General features: G+C 39.9%; 2 protein-coding genes across 2 annotated transcripts; one reads left to right on the top strand and one right to left on the bottom strand.

Moving 5' to 3' along the window:
* Positions 1-8680: 8680 nt before the first annotated feature.
* On the bottom strand, positions 8681-9845 carry LOC130695512 (myosin regulatory light chain sqh). The gene is made up of 3 exons (XM_057518658.2): positions 9717-9845; positions 9304-9496; positions 8681-9234 (listed from the first exon to the last, which is right to left on the bottom strand). Exons 2-3 carry the CDS (start codon positions 9491-9493, stop codon positions 8903-8905), a joined length of 522 nt encoding a protein of 173 aa, XP_057374641.1. The 5' UTR covers positions 9494-9496; positions 9717-9845; the 3' UTR covers positions 8681-8902.
* Positions 9846-11801: 1956 nt separating this feature from the next.
* On the top strand, positions 11802-22482 carry LOC130695487 (uncharacterized). Its single transcript, XM_057518623.2, is given in 23 exon segments — positions 11802-11910; positions 12008-12159; positions 12229-12333; positions 12415-12567; positions 12719-12943; positions 13067-13322; positions 13325-13461; positions 13544-13629; positions 14810-14978; positions 15181-15486; positions 16470-16595; positions 16749-16808; positions 16908-17023; positions 17123-17577; positions 17733-17931; positions 18071-18317; positions 18443-18617; positions 18810-18881; positions 19192-19433; positions 20047-20224; positions 20373-20530; positions 21301-21564; positions 22156-22482. Coding segments are annotated over 23 exon segments (4236 nt in total). The 5' UTR covers positions 11802-11864; the 3' UTR covers positions 22465-22482.
* The last annotated feature ends 1349 nt before the right edge of the window (positions 22483-23831 follow it).

Here is a 23831-nt window from a genome sequence, read left to right as displayed (position 1 = left end):
TGCAACGAGCTATTAAAGAAATCAAAAACGGACAACGGCAGATTCGAATGGAAGGACGAAGCACAAACAAGAGAGATGCTCAGAATGTAGCTGCATTTTCCCAACAAGTTGGACCCATGCAGAAGTTCAAAACTAAGAAGATGTTGTGGATTGAGCTCGCTAAGCAGTTAAACGAGAAGTATTCAGCTTCTCATTTCACTCCTGAAAATGTTAAAACCGGTAAGAATACAATTTGTGCATGTCATTTATTATTTTTCACCCCATTTTCTATCAATAGATTTAAAACTGTGAAGAAGCGGCACACCACTGCAAACAGAAAGAACGGAACAACTGGTAAAGTTCTGCACCGCTCCGAGTTCGATGAAGAATTCGAAACACTTGGCACAATGGACGACGGCATGATTCCAGCTGTCATGCGTGGACAAGGGGCGGTAGTCTATCCCAAACCTTTAACACTGCCAACTGCCAGGAGTGCTTGCAGCTCAAGCAGCTCGGCTAACACGGAAGCTGACACCGATGGCAGAAGCACTAAGTTGTCTTCGGGAGATGGCTCACCGTCCACAGTAAAACGCAAGAAGACAACAAAAGAAGACATTATCAAGTTCTTGCAAGAAAAAGACGAAAAGCCAGTTACTCGCCAGGAAGAGCTACTTGCTGTTCAGCGCCAGCAGGTTGAAATCAAGAAGCGGAACACGAAAACCGCAAAAAGTTCCGCGAACAGAAACTGAAGGACCTGGAAGAGAGGAACTCCTTCTAGCTTTGCTTTCCGGAAAATTGTTGCAGAACAAGCCGGCTGGTGGTGCTGAACAATAACTGCAGCTTATCTTCAACAGCCACACGATTATTAGCATTTCTTTAATTCAGCCGTAAGTTACAAAACACAGAATTCAAATTTAGTCAAATGACCTGTTCAACCCTGCCATCTCAATTCAGTTTATTTTGCGTACCGTTTCAGTGTTTGTTCCTGTAATTTATTTTCTATGTAATGTAGTTTCAAAAAAAAAGTAATAAAGAAACGTTCATTTGTTAAAGTTATTAATTTGATTTATTATTACCATTAATTTCATGATTTCATTCATTCATTCATTCTTTAATCAAATTAATTATACAGGTTCTGTCGAAATTTGGTATACAGATCATCAGCCCTACATCTTCGCTTGTGCTCTCCGATCATTTTTGAAATTTCCCGGTTTTCTGCATTCCCTAAAGTCCATGGGGCCGGTTCTTCGTCTTAATCGTTTGTTATCTCGCCATTCCCTCCGTTTTCAGCGGAAATGGATCCGTCAAAGTGTCATTTCTAATTAGACATAAATTATGAAGAACGCAGCATGACACAATGAATTTCGATCCAGTGTCAGCTGTATGAAAATCCATCCGCACAAGCTGTCGGACGCGCTGCTTTAAAAGTCCAAATGAATTTTCAACGATGACTCTTGTTTTGTTGAAGCGTTTATTATAGAACTTTTCTGCATCAGCCTCTGGGTTTGTGTATGCAGTCAGAATCCAAGAGGAAATGGGGTATGCACCATCACCAAGAATGTGATAATTTTCACCACAAAGCTCTTCAAGTTTTGGATACATAAACGACGACTTGTAAATTGTAGAATCATGCATCCTACTTGAAACCCCTAAAGTAATTTCAAATAACAGGTAACAGTAATCAAATATAAAATATTATATTCGCTAGAAGTCAATTACCTGTGAAAACGTCGATGAATAATTTGTAGTAGCTGACAATTCCTTGATGGATCCTCGAGGTCTGTTTGTGCCGATTAACATAAGATGACGCCATCGATCCAGCTGGTGTTCTAAGTGGCATATAAGATCCATCAATAGCTCCTAAGAGACCAGGAATACCTCTGATCTATTACAATAATGATGTAATGATTAAGTAATAATGGATTAAAAAGTCAAACGAAAAAAATGCACCTTTTCAAATTCATTTGCCATATTTTCTTTTCCCCTTTGGGTTGCTGGAAATGAAATTAAACGGGAAGTAATATCATTAAAGTAATCCATTACTCTTCCCATTACTCTGTGGAATGAAGACTCTCCTATGCCAAAACGGCCTGCCACAAATCTTATAGTGCTTTTATTGCCAGCGTACCTCTAAATAGTATTAGGGTGTTATGCGATTCCCATCAACAGGTTGAATTTTTTTTTATCATAAAAAGGATTGATTGTTCAGCATTTATTTTTTCAACTCCTCCATGGTTTGTAGTCTTTGAGAAGCAGTTTGAGTTTGTGAAGTTTTCGATAATTGACTCGCAGGTTTCAACTTGCATTCTAAATTTTCTTTGAAACTAAAAATATAACGTAATTCGTATTATTAAATAAAGACGTTTTCTCTTGCTTTATATTACATAAATACATAACTCAGAAGGGGAATAATTCTTTACCCCACATGTGATGAAGTAGACAACTTTGGGTCTTCCAATTTTTTCTTTTCGATGAAAAAATTCTCTCAAAACAATGAATTCACTATCACTATCGGATGTGAACTTATCGAATTCGATCAACTCAAGATCCGATTCGTCGGAAGACGATGAACTTTCCATAATTAATGGCAATAACAAATCTCCTACAACATCAACATTTTGAATACCTGCCATTTTTTGTTTACAAACAAATGCGACTGCTTGCACCCGGACAAAAAATGTGTTCCAATGGACTCAAAACCAGGCAATGCTCCGGCTGGTGCATGACGTCATGGCTAGTTTTCTGACTGCCCTAACCCTACTCTTTACTAGCCGATACAAGTTAACATCAAATTGCACTGCCAAATAGGTCTCCATTTCGACATAGGTCACAAAACCTGCAGTGTTTTAACAAATGACTAATCGTCGAACGGATGGATTTTGCCAATTTTTGAAAACAAATTTTCTAACAGCACCTGCATTGACAACATCCTCGAGAGATTTAGGGCGCGAACGCACTGACTCTGAAATTGATCTGAAGACAAGCACAGCCATGAGGTTACAGTTTTGCATGAGTGTTTTCCGTAAAAGCTTCGGTTCGTTGTCATATCCAGGAATGTACATTGCGATTGTTAGCATTAATCTAAACAACGAACGAAGTCAGGTGGAACATCTAGAGGAAAAATTGTTATTGACACCGCTTTTACAACCACGTTATTGGTCGTATTACAGTTCCAGAAAAAGCCAAAGAGAACCATCACATTTGTATAGACGTCTACGGATGAATTGAGGTTTTGTGGAAATAAATCTGAATACCCCACAGTCATGTAGTTGTCTTGGTATCTCCATTTGTATTAAAGGAACTAAATCCCTCCCGAAGACCTGCAACAATGAATTTATCAGCAATCACCTCACAGCAATGTATAAATAGCTTACTTGAGAAGTTTTCAAATTCCAATATAGTGTTGAATAGGACTGACCCATTCAAGGCTGCTTCCATTATGGTATTTCTACTTGAGACACATTTCTTAAGATGGAAAGCCAGAGATTGCGTATAAACCATGATTGCATCGTACGCGTAAGCAGCGTAAATGGATGAGGGCAGCAAAGACACCACATCCTTTCAAAAATTCTATCTTTTACGAGCTACAATATTTAGCATTTTTGAAGCCATTGTATACCTTGTCTATTGGGTGTTTTTGTCTGGAAAACAGTCGAAGTCGCCGCGTAAAGGATTTCAGCTTCTCGTTTTGCAATGTTGCGGACAATCATTATATTTCGAGGTGTCGTTTTCGCTTTGGAATACGTATGTTTTGGAGCCTGTGATGTGTTGGGTAACCAAGTGTTTTGTGTAGTGTCAAAGCAGCTGAACAGTATCTAGTTACCACCACTCATGGTGCCATAAAGATGCGATAGAGGCACTGCTAGATCCAATGTCGGATACGACCACGATTTGTATTGTGGGCGTCATGACAAACATAAATTAATTTAAGGACATAATTGCTAAACTACATATAAATACAATGAAATACATGTGAAGAATAGTTTGACATCCAAAGGCACGTGAAAAATTTCTTAAATATATTAAATAATGATTCTAGCCCAAATAAGCTGGTACCAAGGACCAAACTTTTTAGCAATTCTCTGCGAGCCGAGCATATGAGCCGAGCCGAGCATATGAGCATTTAAAATTCTATTCTAACGACCCCAACACGTTACAACAATGGCGTCTGCATACTTAAACACGCCTTCGAGTTTCTATTACCGTTTCCATCAGCCTCTTGATGTATTTTACCCTAATAGTGTTCCCACCAAATTTGGCTCCAAGGAATCTACCAGCTACCATCGCTCGGATAATCCGACGAAGAGCTATGAAAACCCCCAGTCCGTCCGTACGCATAAAAACCCACCGGTCGCTCAAGCGGCCCTAACAGGCGCTCAAACGGAAGCACCAGAAGATCAAACGGACGCACCAGAAGAGTCAAAAATCGTTGAGGTACGTACTGTAGCCGGAAGTTTCAGAACGCGCGGATATACCTGTAAAGGCTGCATGCGCACTATCGGTTTGATTGTATTCACGATCCTTGCGACCTTTCTTGCTGTCTGTGGAATTATGTATTTGGCAGACATGGAAAAATTTAGTCTTTGGACACAACTTCCCAAGGAATTACTGAACGTAAATGCGTATATTTTTTCGGGCATACCGTTAATAAAAAACAAAATACTTCCGTTCAAGTGCAAAACCAAGAACATGAGTGCAAGCTAAACGAAATCAACGTTTTTTGTTGCCGTGCGCTAAAATGGAGGACGCCTCAAGTTTCTCAACCACCGCCAGAAACGGCAGAACACTTTGCTACAACATGCACCTTTTTTAATCTAATAAAAATTAAGTGTGCTATCAACGCAGAATCAGCTTGTTGCGAAGAATGGAAAAATGGCAGAAACCAGAACCAAACTGTGTTACCGCTACCGGAAATGTTTAATTACTTGAGTAACAGTACAGGGAATAATCAAGAAAATGGAACAGCATAATCGTCAGTTGCAAGGTCATTTACACTGTATCACAGTTTCACTTGATAAAAACCAGAAATGGTTTTATGTGTTGTTTCATTTGCTAAAACCAGAAATGGTTGCGTCCACTGGTAAGTGTATCGAAATTGTGAATACAAGAATATAATGGCCAAGCATATTATTATTGTACTAGTAACTTTGGGCCCGTCCAGAGCAGGGGGATAGGTAGCGCTAGCGTATTTTTGTGCCGAGCATAGGTCACCTTAACGGAAATTTTTAAATTAGCTTTACCTTTTGTTGCCACTTGATGGCAGCATATTAGAGACCGAGACAATTTAGGCAGGAAGCCAGGCTGGTCGCGAGGCAATATGTACTACTTATTACATAATCGCGCCTAGAGTTGAAACGAGCTTCGCGTGAACTTGAGCTTTTCGTAAGCGCGCTCACTCATTTGATGAGCTTGAGCGCGCTCTTTTTAAAAAATGCGAGCTTGAGCGTGAGCTTTTGGTCCATGAGCGAGAGTTTAAACTGAAAAGCAGGTTGGCTTGAGCTTGATAGTTGACATCTAAGTGCTAACTTCTTTAACAATTAGTGCAGTGTATAATACAAACCCTGTGTCACTTACTGAATTGTGTTGCGTCATTTCTCCGCCACAGTCTCAAAACATCCTTATCTATCTTATTTCGTGTAGTTTGTCTCCCTCAGTGGACAAACCTCACACTTGTAAGTAAATTTCCTTATTGTCTTTTCTTTACTGAACTAAAACTAAATAACTTCTTATTAACTATATTAAGACTAGAAATCTGAGAATGTCACCGAAAAAAAGGACAACTGCTTCAGTTTCAAGAACCCCAACTCTTCAAACAAAAAGGCATCGAGTTGTGAGTGATCAACCAAATCAAGTTGATTGTGAAACTGTTGATTTAGATAGCAATCCTGATTCTGCCAGTGAAAGGTAAAAAATTAACTGATGGGCTATTATGCCTACGTTGACTATTGTCATTATTTAGTTTCTATTGTTACTCGTTACTTAAAATACACTTTTTCGTTACGAAAAAATACACTGTTGCCACTTACTAGTTTTATTTTTTAAATAATTGTTTAAAAATGAGCTTGAGCGAACGTGAGCTTGAGCGAGCTCAACTTTTTTTTACGAGCTTGAGCTTGAGCTCCGCTCACTTTTTAGCCATGAGCGAAGAGCTTGAGCTAAGCTCACGTTTCGGTGAGCTAGCTTCAACTCTGCTCTTTAGGGCAGCCATTGGAAATCGACATAAGTGTGATTTAATAAACCGGGATTGTTGTAACGTTTCGTGTTTCTCTATTCTACCGCCAGTCACCGATGCCACTATGAGCCTACCGTATGTAAAAATTCCAGTCGTATACTCCTCTCTCTCTTTTTATTTATAGGTATCTTAAATTTGTGGCCAATCTTTGCAGAATTTATTTTTGATCCGTTTTTGGTTCGGCAAACTGCTTCTGCAGGAAGAGGTACGACAGTGACTACGTTGCAGTGTTGTTTTTATTTAAAACAGGGAACGAACAAAATTGACGAAACACCCCCTTATTGCATAGGGAAAAATAACAAGCTGATGGAAATAGACCGATAGCACAGAGATTATGTCAGCGACACCTGTGAGCGCTTTGTCACCGACTGCCTGCTGCAAATAAACAAGGTTCATTGCAAAGGCGGACCTAATCGCAAGACCCGGATAGGAGAAGTCATTATCATTCACGACGACAACACAAAAGCTTCTGTCGGTTAATTTACCGCTTCTGTTGGCTTGGGCTGGAACCAGCCATAATGTTGCCGAACGCGGTCTTCGGATGTTTGATGACTAGCATGCTATCCACAAGCATTGGTGATAAATTTTTTTAAAATTTACTAAATACCCTGTTCTTAGATTAATGAAGAACCAAATTTCAATTAGCGTGCGCTGATTCCCCACCCCATCTATCCGTCCGCGCAAAACACCGGCCACCATATGAGCCCATGTTAAAAACTCAGAAAATGGGAGGTGTTCAAACACTTAAAGCGGACACTACCTCTAACTTCGTGCAACGACCCCCTTGTACACACTGTGACGCACCTTTAAATACTTAATTGAACACTAATTTGAAATTTTCAAATGGACTGAAAAATTTACTTGATTTAAAATACATTGATACGAAGTTCTATTGCTGAGTAAAATGAACTGGTTGTAGGACAAGCTATTTCATGGAAGAAACCCAAGAGCAGTCGATATTATGTTCAGTTGATATGTCACTTCGTATATAGGATGTAGTAAAATTGGAAGCCTAGGGTTTACGCATTAGTTGTTCGGGTTTGAATTGGTACAATCTGCCTAGTTACATAAAAGAAAGTAAACAATCAAAAACATAGGAAAGATAATGTTTGCCCCTTAGTATTACTTGATATTTCACTTGTTACTTCCATTGTCATCCTTCGTTTGGACGAACATAGAAAAGATAGGACAAATTTGCAGTTGTAGGTTCCTGGAGTTATTCGCTTTTCGGCCCTTGGCATACCTAAAACACTATGAGAGAGTTTGAGTTTCCTTCGATGGCCCTGCTAACTTCGATTGATTTTTTCCTGCTTCCTAATGTTTTGTTATTTTTTTTATTTGCCTTTTCTAAGAAATTAATTTCGAATCCGAATAGGAAAGAGAAAGATTTCAAAGCGCATTAGTTGTTCCTAGGAGCCAGAACTTTATATGCTTCCGTTCACAGCAAAGTAATTGTTTGCACTAAAAGAATCAACGATTTTACCCACTATATTCTTAAGTCCGTTTTTTCCTGGTAAGGTACAGTTCTTGATTAGTAAAATTTTCCAAAATACACAAATACAAGTAAGTAAACCATTGTTTTTAAGTGGTTGTCTCATAAAATGCCATTGTCTCTGAATCAGTGGATCCTATCTTTCGGAAAAGATAAGATAGAATGGCATAAGTTAAGATACCTCTGGTATCTTTTCGATAACTTGTATCGGGCGTCAATTTGAGCGAAAAAAAAGTAGCTCTATCTTCTGCTAAGCCAGTTTTAGCCTAAAGTTACCGAAAAGATACAAGATACTTTCGGCGCCGTCTAGCGGCAACAAGTTCATTTATTTGGAGTAAAATTTTCGGCTCTCATTGTTTTAGTCATCCCTTGTCTAGTGGATGTGGATCAAATAAATGAATTATGAGGCTACAAATTCGATGCAACCCAGAATTTCAACTAAACTTCAATTCAGAATTTTTTTTATTTATTTTTGCGTTATTGCTAATTATCTTGTATCTTATTTTATCTTATCTTTAGCCTAAAATGGGAATTTTTAAAATTTTTTAAAATATCTTATCTTAACTGTTTTTTTTGTGTAGTATCTTGTATCGAAGCATTTTTTCGGTATTTACAAAATATCTTAACTTAACTTTGTGTTTTAAAATTTTTTTTACAGTAACTTTATCTACAGGGTAAAAAAAAAAGATAGGAAGCACAGCTCTGAATCTGAGTTTATATATGCTGTACGGTAAAGAAAAATTCGAACAAACTCTGTGAAAGTGCTTATTATCGGTTCTCCTCTCACAGTTGCTGTTTAGTAAGGTCTGTTCGATTAAAATGAAAACGAAAACAAAGTAGAGCGTTTACCTTACTGGCGCTGCAATGGACGCTATTGGCACCATAACATCCACATTTGCACAGTAGATATGTCACCTGATTAATTTAATGCAAATGGTGTGCACACAGTATGAATATTTTCATGCACAACTGCAAAATAGTTAGTGAATATTTTTATTTTTTAAGCCAGCGTAGCCATAAAACTGTAGTTGAAGCAGTGGTCAAAGAGGCAAAAGCCCTTCATTAGTAGCATATGGTATGGGGGGAAATATTCGGAGGATGAATTACAATAAGAAGTAAGGTTATGGAAGGCAATCTGTGTAGGGAATGATATTGACACAGATGATAACATTTCTCATCATGGTTGCAATTGCAACAGCCTAATCATCTTTATCAATGGCTCCATGCTTCAAAATACGGGTAAACTCCAAGTAATCAAACATGCTCTTCTTGATGGGAGCTTCTCGGTACATCTCATCTACATCTTCATCAGTGAAGCGGTCTCCCATGGTTGTTAGAAGTTCTCTCAACCTTTCTTCATTGAGAAACCCAGTATTTTCTTCATCAAAACACCCAAAAGCATTCTTGATTACTTCTTCCGGGTCAGTACCCTGCAGTTTCTCTCCAAACAATGTCAAAAACATTGTAAAGTTGATGGGACCAGGTGCTTCATTCATCATGGCTTCCAAGTATTCATCAGTTGGGTTTTTACCTGGAATTGTAAATCATTTGTATGTTTTTTTAAACTAACTCACTCATAAAATTTGATAATGTGTTTCACCAAGAGATGCAAGCATATCATGCAGATCTTCCTTGTCTACGAATCCATCACGATTTTGATCAATCATGTTGAAGGCCTCTTTAAATTCTTGAATCTGAGCCTGGTCAAACATGGCAAAAACATTGGAAGTTGCTCGTTGTGCACGCTTCTTTGTGGTCCCACGACGTCCAGCTGTTTTACGGGATGACATTCTCTGCAAAAATAAAATGTATGACTTAATATTTTAAGAGGAATAAATGAGACAAAAGAAAGTTTCACCAGAAACTATTACCATATATGGTCACAAATTTTACATCTACATCTAGGTCAAAAATACAACACAAACGAATCCAAATATTGCGTACTTAATGAAGGTAAACTTAAAGTTTCTCACACATCTTCAACAAACAGTACTAAACATGCAAAATATTTACCCTTAATTGATCAAATCACAATAATAGAACGGTTTTCAAAAGAATGAACTGACACTTCGATGGGCACTCCCAGCAGTGAAATTACTCAACTGAATACTGACCAAGGATTCCGCTAGGCGGTGAGGCAGTTGTTGGCTGCCACCTAGCGATGGCTAAATGTTTTATCAGAAGAAGATTCTGAGAGCGCGTAAATGACACGCTTATAGACGAGGTTATTTATAATCCTTATCTTTCTCATGTAGTGTATCTGCTAAAATCCATTGTTTGCCAATTCATTTGTATCATTATCACAGATAGGCACTTGCGCAGTAATTTGTTATAATGCAAGAATGATTGAAAAACAAGAAAAAACTAGAAAAAAACTACGGCTGGTAAACCCTTTAAATGAAAATCCAAGTCATGAAATATACCTTGAAGTTTTGTCCATTATTTCACTCGTATGCTCGATGAAAATCTTGTGTTTCCTTTGATTCTCAATAGCAATATGCATAAACGTTGCCAAGCAAAAGCAATCGCACTTTCTTTGAACGCGAACAATTTGTACCCACTAGCATCCCGGTGGAAATTATCTTTGCAAAGAAGAAAATCAATGTAACACAAAACCCATGAAACAAGCCTAGAAAAGAAAAAAGGGGCTCAGTATACGACAAACAGTTTCGTTTGGCGTATTAATGTAGCCTTTTGAAATACGAGCGGTTGCGTGATGCAATAAAATAACTTTTTAAGCGATGATTGGCATACATAGATAGAAGGCATGGTAAAAAAAAATATGTATATAGTGAAACCAGGGAAGAGTTATCGTACCAGAAATTAGATGAGTGGGCGATTTGATTCCACAATGCACAGCAGCTATTGAACATGGCAACCATTGAAGATACAACAACACAAATCGAGCACAAAAACACGATAGAAAACTGGTAATGAACGATTTTCTTCTAACGAAATATAAAGTGAAAAAACTAAAGCGGCTGACAAATGCTTATGTGTCAGTTTTCTTGTGCAGCAGGCCATACGAGCTATCATTAAAATATTTAATAGGCCCACAGTAATGCGACGTTATGCCCTGTTTTGAAGTTAAATTCGTTTCTAAATTCAAAAATCCATTGACGAATCCGATTATAGAAAAGTAGAAAGTATTATCACATGCATGTTTCAACTGCTTCGTCACTTGGTTTTGTGTTTATCTGCCTGTTTCCAGCATTAGTCTAGACGATGGTAATTGTATCCTTTGCTAATTATTAGTAAACATTTTTTTCTCCAAATTTGCCTTTCCATGTAGAAGATATTAACTGCATTTGAATACGGAAAAGATACAGTATTTTCTCCTCGAATTACCAAAATCAATGTTTTGATATTTCTTGCTTATACCGTTTTAAACCTTTTTTGTCTTTTGATCCAAAGGTGGAGGTGTAAGAAATGAATAATAAATAAATAAAAATTAGATAAATAAAATAAATAAAGAAACAAATAAACAAATAAAATTAACAGTATGCTAGCATCTGAAATTTTAGCATTTTTTGTGATTTGTTTATTCAGGTCTTTAATGCTGGAATTGCCCCTAATTAGTCATCGATCAAACACGCATGATAGGTAGCAAAAATTGCCTTTTAATATGAAATTTAGTCACATCCGGTTGAGCACGTATGAGAAAATGGAATGAGACGTATTACTCGTTCCCTTTTCCCCGTGCTCCCGATCCTCTCGATCTCCATAGCACCGTTGCTATAGAGATTGACATATCTAGTCAAACCGGATGTCTTATAAGCTTGGCTAGCGACGTTCTATACGTCTACATTGCTCGATGACAGAATGAAAACAGATACGACATTCCTTTAGTTGTTTTCTTTTTTTATTTTCCGTTCTTTTGCCAACTTGAACTCAATGCCACGTATTGCTGAAATCCGAGCTTTTCAGTCGTCCTCGGTCGTCCCCTTTACAGCTGACTAGCGCACAACCTCTTACGACGTTAGCAAAAAAAAAAAAAAAGCCGTAACGTGGTACATCAGCTCTAACCATCAACCAGTAATCAGTCAAATCAGCGAAATGAACGAAAATCAGCAGTTCGATAACCTAATATTCAAGACATCGTAATACCGATAAATGCGTCGAATCAAAAATTGGTAACCAGTTGATCTCGCATTGCCAGACATGAACCGCTCCGGCTTACTGATCTCTCTCGTCCTCCTCCTCTCCTGTAATAATATAAGAGTTTTGCTAGGCTTCAAGTTCATCGAATTGTAGTGTTCTCAATCTGTACACTGTTTTCTTTTGTTTTGTTTTTGTTCGAGAAGATGCAGCAACATGCAGCTGCTGGGATCCTAACCACATTTACGTTTACGACTACTCAGGAAGAATGGAAATTGGATCGCCGAAAGCTAGTTCCATTCAAATCGAAAGTCAGCTCAGCGTGCGCGTCGTAAATACAGATCACCTGATTTTAAAAGTAGGTTTTAGGTTGACGTTGCACACGCAATAAACCTACTGACAAGTAACTTAGTGAAGCATTTTTTAGTTGACAAATTCCAACGTCAGTGGCGGGCCAGAGAACGAAAAGTGGTTAGATTCATGTTCACGACATCTGGAGGCAGAATTTGAAGTTCAACTAAGAAACGTCACTGTGAGTAAACACATAGAAAAATAACGTTTTTAACGTATAGTGTGCTCAATTTTTCAGTGTTAACCGTACTGGACTTGTTAGGTGCAATCATTAGGTTATTCTGTGCGCTCACGTGTCAGCCAGTTGGCTATCGGTTTTCACAAGGGAATCGCTAGTTTATTGAGTCTTCGCTATCCGGAAGCGGAACTGAAAGATGGATACATCCCCAGCAGTCGGACGTTCACGTCGATGGAAGTACGTTCTAAATACTTGGCACTTTGACGATTTGTTAGCAAATAATTAACACATTTCCTTGAAACGCAAGCATTTTAAGCCATCGTAACATCTCAAATTGCTTAGCTGAGTACCTGTAGTTCTGTTGCAACTATCGAATTTTTTAACATAGGAGGAGGTAACAGGCCGATGTGCCAACGTCTACGAATGGTATACGTTGGAAGGCGAACATAGACCAAGCAACGAACATCTCTGCCCGTCGATTTCCCCAGGCCGATATCAATTATTTAAGACGAGAGATTTCGATAATTGCACTCATTTGCCCATGTATAATCTCATGTCCCCGGCTGGATGGAGATGTCGGCCAGGCACAGCCATTTGTGAAAACTCTCAATCAGTAAGCCTGATGTCACTCTATCAAACCAATAAAGTCGATGATTATTGCATGCCACCAATTTCAATTTGAAAAAAAAACGATTAACAATTGCAAAAAAAATCTTATCTTTAAATGTTAACATAGCGGTCGCTAATCGAACGCGTGGACCTTTGTGGAAGTTTGGCCAAGAAGAAGCTGGACATTCTGCACTTAGAATCACGAGAAGATTGGATTGGCCAGCCATGGGGAGCCAAACATCGTCAATCCACGCCTGGCAGAATGAGCCTCATTCAGAGGATGACGCTGACCACGAAGCGTCAAAGCCAAAGCAAATCGGATGAGCCGACTGATCCGCACCGAGATGCAAAAAAAAAAACGCAATCGCTGACTTACGTTTCGAGATGCCCGAATCGGATTTTGCGCTGCTGATGGACGACAAGGCGACCAATGACTTTCTAGGCGAGATCAAACAGTTGCGCTCAATCACTTTCCAGCCAGTGGAGCTCGTTAATCGAAAAGCATCCAACTTGAGAATAAGGGTTACCATATATCCATTCATTTTAAAACAAATAATTACCAATTTATGTTTTTCTTTTTTTATTATTATAATTTATTTTCTAGTTGTCAAATCGCTTCCAGTCCCTCAGTCCGCTCCAGTTGGTTACGCTGACAAAAGAGGCACGGCGTCAGCTTACACCGCAGCTATGGTACGGTAGGCCTATTAGTATTCAAACGTTCTCCAGGAAAAAAAAGCACAAAAAGGGCAACTAATTTACATTGTACAAGCGTCACACGTGTAACACTTATACAGAAACCTGCATGCGTGGCACAATTTAAGATTTCATGCCTTGGGGGCCCTACGTGGTAGAGGACTTTTTTCTTGTTATTGGTTTTTTGTTGTCACTGTTCTTGTTTCCTTTTTTTTTAGGGGGAGGTAGGGTTGTGTTTTTATTTATTTATATATTTATTTATTTATTTATTTATTTTTGTTTTCGTGTTTGATTTTCTTTTTGCTTTTGTTTGTACACACCACTGCGTTCAGTAGCGGCGTTATAGTACCCCTGCGCTCTGTTCTATTGATTGTGAGTAGATGCTCCAGCATGTCGATGCAGGCTATAAATAGTATGCCAATACTGCGGCCAAGAAAGAATTACAGTGCGGTGTAAATGGGGCTGTATTCGCAAGGCTAAAAGGCTTCAGGCATTACCATATTTTACATTATGTTTGAGATCAGTTTACATTTTGATACGGTAAAATAGTGCTTTTGAACTCGACGAAATTATTCGAGGCGTTGGGCTTAGTTGTGGTGGGTACCGGAGGAAACGTTTCATCATTGCATTTTAGAAACGTTTAATAATGTTGTTGTTGGATCTAAAAACGATGTCGAACTTCTGTTGCTTTCCATATCGTGTTAGCATGATTTTTACACAACAAATAAAAATCAGTTATTTTACCGTTGATTTCAAAAACAATCAGTAGGAAATTACAAGAGATTTTTCTTTGCTTGATTTTTTAAAATACCGCATGTGCGCACTGCAAAATTTTGCTAATAAACGAAAAAGTTTCACGTGTAGCGATTCGCACGAAAGGGCATAGTTTCGGCTAATGGGAGAAGGAAAGGGCTGAATATATAGGATACTAAACGAACGAGGCTAATAGCCTGACTTGCAATCAATACGTTTCGCTTAGAGAGTTTTCGCGAATGTTAAAGAAATACGGTTGTCTAACGAGCGTGTCAATTCAAGCCGACACGAGTACGAAAACAAGTACACTAACTGTCTGTCTTATAGTCACTCTACTTCCATGTCGCCAAGGAAAAGTGAAGCAATTTGATTTATTTATTTATTTATTATTTACTCAATCGAACGTTGATGTCTATCGGAATAGGTCGTTCTACTTCCAACAAATGGCTATGGTGGGGTCTGCCACGACACTGGATATTGCCAAGGAGTTGATCGAGAGACACCAGATCTCCAACGAAGACATCATGAATATGATATCGGGTTTCAGCATGTTCCTTCGGGATCCATCTGATCATGTCCTCGGCCAACTTTTGGTAAGCGAACCCTACTGGGGAAGGCCAACTTTGTCATTCATATTTCCGCTGTCTACATATACTTGCTTTCAGGGAAAGTTTATCACATTTACTAATTATGGGTAAGCTGTCTAAACAAAAATATGGAGAGTGTGTTTTATGAAGTTTCGTCAAACAGCATTTGATTCGTCTTTATTTTTGTTGTGTTTTTTTATGCACAAAGTCTTTGTTGGACTTGGAGGTGGTGAGACGGGAGCCGGATCTCCGCCAGACGGCCATGGTTTCTCTTGCCTCTTTTTTTCGCGTGGCTTGCATCGATCGATTATCAGCCGAATCCCGCTTCCCGTTCCAGTATTTGAACACGAGCGGAAACGAAACGCGAGATATTTGGCCTAGACGTCTCGTGAGAAGAATTGCCGTTGAAATTAACCGAGGCGATTCTGGTGACCGCAGCGCCGCTCTATCGGCGCTTAACATCCTCGGTCATCCGTCCCTTATTCCAGTCGTCGTTCCCCTAATCGAAGGCAAGGTAACTATACGAAACTATAAAAAAAAGGGCAGCAAAAAAAAGAAAGAAATTATTTGAAAATTATTTTCTTTTTGACCAAGTTGTGTGAGACGAGTAACTCCAAATATTAGATTTGCTCTCGCACAAAAAAAAAAAATCATATAGCAAACTTCGTCTATCAGCTTGTGCTTGTTCGTGTTGCCATCCCCTTTAGACTTGCATTTATGTTTGACCTCCCACCTTTTTATGATGAAAGGATTCATTAGGAGGCCGCGCTGTGGAAATAGGCGGTGTAAATCAGTAGGTCCTACGCGTTTCATCTGACGATTTATTTGAGGCCCCCCCCCCCCCCCCTTTCGCAGTACGTAGACCAAATGACCGGCACTCGAAGCTTTGCTCTTTTTTCGGATCTCTTCAGCTACAGAATCAAATCAAAACAAATCAGCTATGGAAGGAATCGATCCGTGAATCGCTGGTTCTAAAAACTTGAGAAAATGGAGGTACTGCTTTCTTCGGGGTTTTTCGCTAGTTGCGCGCGAAGTTGATTTAAGTTCAAAAAATAAAAAGGAAATCAATCGACATACCTATATCGTTGAGACGTTCCACTACAAAGAGCATGACAGCTCACGGTGAACTGAGGGAAGGGGGTAAGGGGGTTCGAATTACGGAAACGGAAACATTTCATGGCTGGTAAGCCTCAAAGGCGCGTCGTTTCGTTCGCATTGACGCTAACAAGGCGACGATGCGTGACGGAACGAAATGAGAAACGGGAATGGATTTATTGTTGATTACGTCACACGTGGGTGTGTATCACCTATGAGGCTTACGACTCAATCTGACGTTTACCGATGCGATTTTACATTTTGCGTGTCGCAGTCTTTATTTTTTTATGATGTTATTTAACCCCCCCTCTCCGCCCCCTCGCCCACCTACTTTTTTGTTGATGCAATACTAAACAAACAAAACCTAGCGTTAAAACGAAAAACGTTCCGTCGTCTGGTAAGGTTGACGCAAATCCAGCAATCCGGACAAAGGCTGTACTGGCGCTTCATAAGCTTGCGCACCACGGCGACGCTACGGCGATCAAGATCCTGCATACAGTCTACGCCAATCCGTCAGAGAATTACCAAGTAAGACGAACTTAATACCTTGACTGAGATATATAGACCTCTTTTTTGCCGGCATTACTAATAAGCATGACGCGTAGAGCTTACTGATGCAGGGAATTGGAAATTTAATTTCTACATTTTTTTTTCTTTTTGTGAATCCCGAAAATCGTTAAGGTTCGATTGGCAGCGTTCACTTTGCTGATGCTCAGCTATCCTCCTATTCACGTATGGCAGGTGAAATTTTACACTTGTTTCCATTTGACCGAAATAATTACATTCAAAGCTTAATATCCCTTCATTTAACATTTAAAGAAAAACTGAATTCATTTACAGGCTGTGGCGGCACGAACTTGGTTCGAACCAAGACAAAGTCACGTAGCTTCATTCGTCTTTACCACGTTCGATACACTGGCAACGCTGCGCAGTCCTCAGCGTTTCCTACAGAAATTGTAAGCAATTCGCTATAGCCAAAATACTATGAAAGCGAACACGAAAAGACGTACGTCGTTTTATGTTCGGATTGTTCCGTCTTATTGCCTTTTAATTAGATCAATGAGAGCCAAACAGGTGCTTCGGTTGACCAAGCCGGTCACCGGAGGACGTTCAGCCAATTACATTTGGTCATACGAGAAGAGGCGTCGTCTCCTGGCCAGTTACCTCAGGTTGGAGACGTTCGCCAACAAGGCGTCCGTTTTCCCCAAGGAGATCTATGGTCGACTCAACTTTAACCTGGGCGCCGTCGACTTTGATTTTCTCGAATTTGAGATTCACGGCCATCACATGGAGTCGATCCTCAACCATATTCTCGGTGAAGACAAGCTGCGAAACACGTCGAGTTTGCACGACTGCTACAACAGGATGTCGGCCCCCGTCGATGCCCTACTGGCTCGTCTCAACGTGAGCCATCCTTCTGGGAACCTGGGCGAAGGTTTCCTTCATTGGACATTAATGGAGTCGATTGAAAAGTTTTGGTCTTTTGACGGGGCCGCTAAAAGCATCCGAGGTCTTTCCCTTTTTATTTTCTATTTCCAGCTCCTTTTGAATGTATAAAAAATACATCACCCTTTTTTTTTCTTTTTACTTCAACTATCTTGCATGAGCAGAGGGATTGAAACTGTTTAAACTATATGCATTTGAAAAAAAATCAAAAACATTCAGGGTACTTGGAACCACCGACATCGAGCTGGAATCCCGAGTGGCTTTACCTGCTACCGTTGGTCAACGTCGACATCAGATGGGCCAATTCAATGGGCTTTATCACGCAATTTCGGGTGACGGGTCAAATCACTGCCACTCTGAACGGCACTCTACGCTACAGTCGTCAACCGGCGGCAATAGACAGCCATCTGAACCCAACGTAAGTGTAGGAAAAAAAAACAAGCTTTCGATTTGAACACTGTCCCCCTTCTGGTTGCATGTCCCCAACTGTTTTTTCGGTTCTATAACGACATATTGATTTGGGTCTTGACTTGTTTCTTTTTCTGATTAAACCAAAGTTTGGCCCTTGAAATCGATTCGTCTATCGGCATACAACCGAGTGGCAGTGACGTGGACGGTATAACATCGACGTCCAGCATTCTTCTTTTGGCCTCTCTGCCGGGCCGTCTGACTGCCGAGTTGACCCAACGTCCCGTCGAGCGGCTCGATGTCAAATGGAGCGTCGACGACGAAGATGAAAAGCAAGAATTCATATTATTGCATAAAAGTCATTGCGTGGATTCCTGTCCGAATGAAACGTCTCAGGTGAGTCTTTAAGAGAACTCACCATCTTTGAGGGCCTTACATTGGCTCATTTTGCTGGTGCAAAACATCTGTAGAAGTCCTTGTGTAGAAAAAGTTTTGAAAGTGGGTTGCTGTTGACATGTCAGGTGGAGACGTTCGACTGGAAGAATATGATGGCGAACAAAAATGTCGACTGGCAACAACTCTTGTCGTTGATCAGTTTCTCCTGGCTGCCGAACGAGGATATGGCCATCGGCTGGAGGCAGTTCTCGTGGCGCAAATCAATCCATCCGACCGTATTCCAACTTTCCGTCCAACTGGGTATGGTACACACGATTACTTATTATCTGTCTTTGTCCTGTTCTTTTCTTTTTTTTTTTTTTTTTTTAAGTTCTTCACGCTCAGATGGCGATCGTCTTCTGGGCCCCTAACCCGTTTCGCAGTGGCTAATCGTATTTGGTTTGATTTTTATTTCGTTTCCCCTTTTTTTCCGACGTGGGTATTGCCGTGAAGATAGGGCACAAGAACCACTCGCATGGATGATGAAGTCTGGAACTTCTGATTTACTAAGAACGTCAATCTTCGGTACGTCAGTTCAGTTTAGCCTTTGAAAAAAAAAAATAATAATAAATAGATATAAAAAAATATAATAATAATAAAAAGAGGGAGAAGAAGAATGCGATCCCGTTCTTCGATTTGCTTTTTGCGTCTTACATTTTCGGCTTTTGATCTGCTGTTCTGAAAGCTAAATAGATTTATGGCAGCCCAGATTTATTACCGTAGCACACGTCATGAATAAGTTCGCCTTGCTGGGATCTGTTGTTCAGCTAAAAAAAAAAATTCCCCCCTTTCCCCCCTTTTTTATTTTTGGATTTTTCATTTCTCACACACACAGCAGGGAAAAGTCAAACGATGATGGGAAGAGAGGAGCGGGAGCGAGCGTCGCACGAGAATCACAAAGCAGCGCAAGTGACAGCCGGAAAAGAGGCGAGCGTTGCCGCCGACGATCTGGTCGATTCCACCGCCATCGAAATACCATACGCAGTGGGAGCAGAGGCAGCAAAGCCGATTGCCTTAAGTGCAGCTGTTTCTGGATTCTCCACTTCCTCTTCAGCCTGGCTTGAATTACCCACGCAAGTACAGTATATATCAATTTATCAATCTTTTTTTTCTAGCCTGGCTTTTCCTCGGCCCCGTCTCTCTCTCTGTTTGGGTTGTCTGCCCTTATCTATCCGTGTCATTTTTTTTTTTGCCCGGGTTTTTCTTTTTTCCTTTCTCGTAGTTGTAGATTTCTTGCGAGAAAGCGCTATCCAGAGATTCTCTCTGTGCTTGCCGACAAATATTGATCTCCCTTTTTTCTCCTTTTTGTCTCTCCCATTTTGCGAGGCACATCGTCTCGCGTAGTCCAACAAAGTATCGCCAACCCGTTTCTCATATCCCACCCCGCCCTCTCCCCGTTTTGCGACCTACTTTGCCTTTAGTTTTATGCATTATCACGCTTGCGTTTTTTTTTTTTTCAGCCGAGTGTATTTTTGTTCGAAACTCATGTAGAAAAGGAAGCTTCTCTCCTGCCTTTTTTTTTCTTTTTTTTTCGAAATCGATCGCAATGTAATTTTTAGATGCTGCAATATTTGCTCGAATTCCTTGACAGCGTATATATGTGACTGTTCTTTGCGGATATTTGCTCCAATCGAGTGTCGTTTTTTCTTTTTTTTTTTTTTTTTTTTTTTTCTTTATCCAACGGGGAAAGATTGGACGGCTTTTGCTCAGCATCATCAGCGACGAGCCGCACGGACATAAAGGAGAAGGAAAACAATGGAAAGGCGATCACCTGGCTGTCCGATGGACGTGGATCTGGAAAGACGACGTTGCCAACGTGACGGGTTTTCACGATTTTCCGTTGGAAGCCGATCGGACCCATTACGTTGGTACGTAACGATGTTGACAACAGGAAAAACCCTCTAGCCATAATTTGTTGTTTGATTTGATTTCAAAAGCGAGCTGATGTATCGTACAGTAAAAAATGATGAACATGCTGATATTGGAAGAGCGTAATGTTTCTATCCTCTTACATAGGAGAGTGCCGCGTCGGAAACAACCAGATCACCACCTTCGACGGAGTTGTTTACGACCCTCGTTTTGTTGATGATTGTCAATACATGGTCGTGGCAGCCACCGGCCCCCAGGATAAATTAGTCATCTTGCTCGATCGCGGGTCCAACGCATTAAATCAGGTAGGGACAACATCGACGTTGTCATAACATATCGCGTCACGTTGAAACTGTTCTCGTTGGCTCCTATCAGCTCATAGGCAACGGTTCATGGAGCGTGCTGATCGTGCTTTCGTTCCCGTAATGTTTCCTTTTTTTAATTAAAATAATTCCAACATTTAAAAAGCTTAAGTCACATAGTACGTCCTAAAGGTTCAGCCAAGTTGTCGTATTGATTTTATTTTTATTTATATTCTTTTCTTTTTTCCATGGGCATAGATGGAAGAGCAAATAAAAATGGCAGTCAAGATAATTAACAATTACGTCTAGGTTTTTGATCAAATCAAAACAAAAGCTAATGTAATCTGCCATTTTAAAGTAGTTTACTGTTATCGATACGGAGCACGGCACGGTTCGGTCACATCCAAATTGGCTTTTTTAAAAGTCTTGTTAACGTCAGGTCGTTAACTCTGCGCAACAAAAACAAACAGGCCCGTTGCCGTGCTGGCAAACGAACTGTTTAGTCAATATTATATCTATCTGATACGCTTATCAATGTAACAAGCATACTGCGCGTAGCTGCACTATTTGCGTAATCATGGATACTGTGCCTGTTGGAGACCCCTCATTAAATTGGCGTTAAATCGCTGATAAGTATGTATTAAGCAGGAAAAATGAGATGTCAACTTGGCGTTAGACTATGTTCTTATTACGTGTTGGACTTAACTCTACGCCCTACGTGACGATCAATCACGTCTCGATAAAGAATAACGCAACAGAACATCTATCAACAGGTTCTCCGACTGATTGTGTCCGACGACGTCGTCCACATCGATTTGCCTAACAAAAGATTAATCGTCAACGGCGTGACGATTCCTTTTCCGCAACTCGCCGATGCCGACAGGCATGTCAAGGATCTCGGCGGCTTCTCGCTGGAAAGCCCTTGCAACGGACCGTTGCTGTTCGCCCGAGTTAAAGGCAACGGCTCGCTCGAAATTGAACTTCCCTTAAGTGGATTAATGCTGCGCATCCACTCTGAAGATGCAATCGTCATCAAAGTACGTATACGCGTTCAGTATTTTCATAGTTCATTTCCAGATTGAGACTACAGTAAATCATTGAAGTAAGCTCGAGAGCAATGTTTATTTCTCCTTTTTCTTTTTCTTAGATAAAAAAAATAATAATAAATAAAATAACAAAAGATTTAATAACTATAGGAGCTTTAAAATAAGATGGTGTAAAGTTTATAATTTTTTTGTTTTTTTTTTGGGGGCCAATATAGTCTGTCAGTTGCTCACTAGAAAGGTGGTATTAAAAATAACGATTTCCGTTTTGAGCATTAGCCCATTCTCTATAGCGAACTCTTTTTCAACTGAGATTGACGAAGACAAGATGGACGAGTCACGAACGCCGGCTATCGATCTGCTGCGCTATAAGTGAAATACAATAGCTGCTATTCCCAAGACGGTGGGCTGCGATACGTATACTGTTTATCGCATAATAAGTCATTTTCTCGATGGATTTGTTTCCTATTCACGAGTTGCAGTTAAGAAACGGAGGGGTTATTAGAGGAACAAGGCACCATTGTGCCGTTGGCTGGGAGCTTTTCAATGTTGGATACAAGCTCTAATTGTACTGTTCGTTTACAGGCGAGAGAAAGTTTAGGAGGCCAAGTGCAAGGACTGTGCGGCGATATGAACGGCGAGCGTTTATTTGAATTCCGCGGCCCCCGTCGGTGTGTTCTCTCGTCTGGGAGCCTTATGGCAGCTCAATACCAAACTTCGGACCGTCCGCACTGCTTCGTTGTCGCCTCCCACGATCCGCAAAAGCATCCAGCGCTTCAATCACCAAATGGACGAATTCCACTTCATAATTTAAATGACTGTCCTCGGCAAGAGGGTGCGCCAACTGTCATCAAAATGCCCGTCGGTGTTCACAGTCAAATTGATGACTTGTAATACAAATGTATTCATCATGTGTACTCCGCCAAAGCGTCACTTTGTTCCAACAGAGAAACATTAACTAAAAATCGAGAGGGGGCAAAATAAAAAACGAACGGCATTCGCTTGCCTCTACATGAAATATGACGTTTTTTTAAATTGAAGCACGGGATTTCAACATTTGTTAGACGTATTTTCATTTAATCATCTAGTATTTCTTTTTCTTTTTTTTTTTTTTGTCTTTTTCTTTTTTTGGTTGTAATTCTATTTGTTCGTGGAAGGTCGTCAGGGTCGGCCAAAGAGACAACAGTTTTTCAATCTTCGACGTTTACTGTCTTGTTTGACGTTGTAGACCATTGGCTATTTATGCTTCTTTTTTTTAAATTTTTTTTTAAATCGATCGATTTTTAAAGAGAATTTCAGTGAATAAATATTGTTTAGAAAGATAGAGTTTATTCTTACGTCTATATGTTGCAATCGCGTTACAGACGGTGAAAACCGACCATAGAAATAAAAGTACATATTCTCGTTGCAAAGGCTGTCCAGTTCGATGTCGATATTCACTTACCACCATTCACAGATCAAATCTTTGGTATGTTTGGCATGGTATTTAGCCTCCTTTGACATTTTTGCATTTTTGTACAAAAAATAGAGATGCAGAAGAAAGAGAGGAAGAACAAAAAATGTGTCCATTATGACAATATCTCTGTACAGATGCCAAAATCACTGTAAATATGCAAATATTTTTGTCAAAATGCCAGTAATGTGAACCTGCATTTGAGGTACTCTTAACTGAATTATATACTTAAGATCGGCCCTTCATAAATGGATATATAAAATGGATATGCGATGTACACTGTACACATCAAATTTTATCAAAAGGAACTTATTGCCTATTCAAATTCGAGAATTGGCCGATTTTCAACTTGTTTCCTTAAAGATAATCTATCGCTTTCACAAGCATTCCTCGCTTGGACGAGAAATTTTGATTCTTTTGCGGCATTTTTATGAAATGAAAATTCAGCAAAATTCCGCCACATGGCTCAGAAATTCCAATCGCTTTGCAGACATCTCCGACGTTTTTACAGGAATTCTGGTATCCATCAGCTATGCGAAGAATTTCTCCTCAGCCGGTAAACTTCTGCCTAAAATTGCAGCCGTGGCGGTATTACATTAGTGTGCCATTAGGAAACCAAAAGTCTCATTCCGTTCTGCGCTGCGTATCGTATCGTAATCAGTGACAAGAAAATGGGAACTCGATACACAAGAAAAGTCCTCTCATTTGTTTTCTGAATTACGGATGCTGCCCGTTTAATGGCATTTCATCGCTTGCCACGCCCTCTCAGAAAATAAAAGACAATGAAAATGAATTAGCGGACAACGTA

Source organism: Daphnia carinata, chromosome 7, assembly GCF_022539665.2.
Source record: "Daphnia carinata strain CSIRO-1 chromosome 7, CSIRO_AGI_Dcar_HiC_V3, whole genome shotgun sequence".
NCBI classification, from domain to species: Eukaryota; Metazoa; Arthropoda; class Branchiopoda; order Diplostraca; family Daphniidae; genus Daphnia; species Daphnia carinata.
Note: the sequence above shows the minus strand (reverse complement) of the source record. Positions and strands in the feature narration are given on the sequence as shown.

Bases quoted from the DNA above. Each gene is read 5' to 3' on its own strand.
- LOC130695512 (XM_057518658.2), bottom strand. From the start codon at position 9,493: ATGTCATCCCGTAAAACAGCTGGACGTCGTGGGACCACAAAGAAGCGT. The intron at 9,235-9,303 runs GTGAAACACATT...TTACAATTCCAG, and splicing joins TGATATGCTTGCATCTCTTG to GTAAAAACCCAACTGATGAA.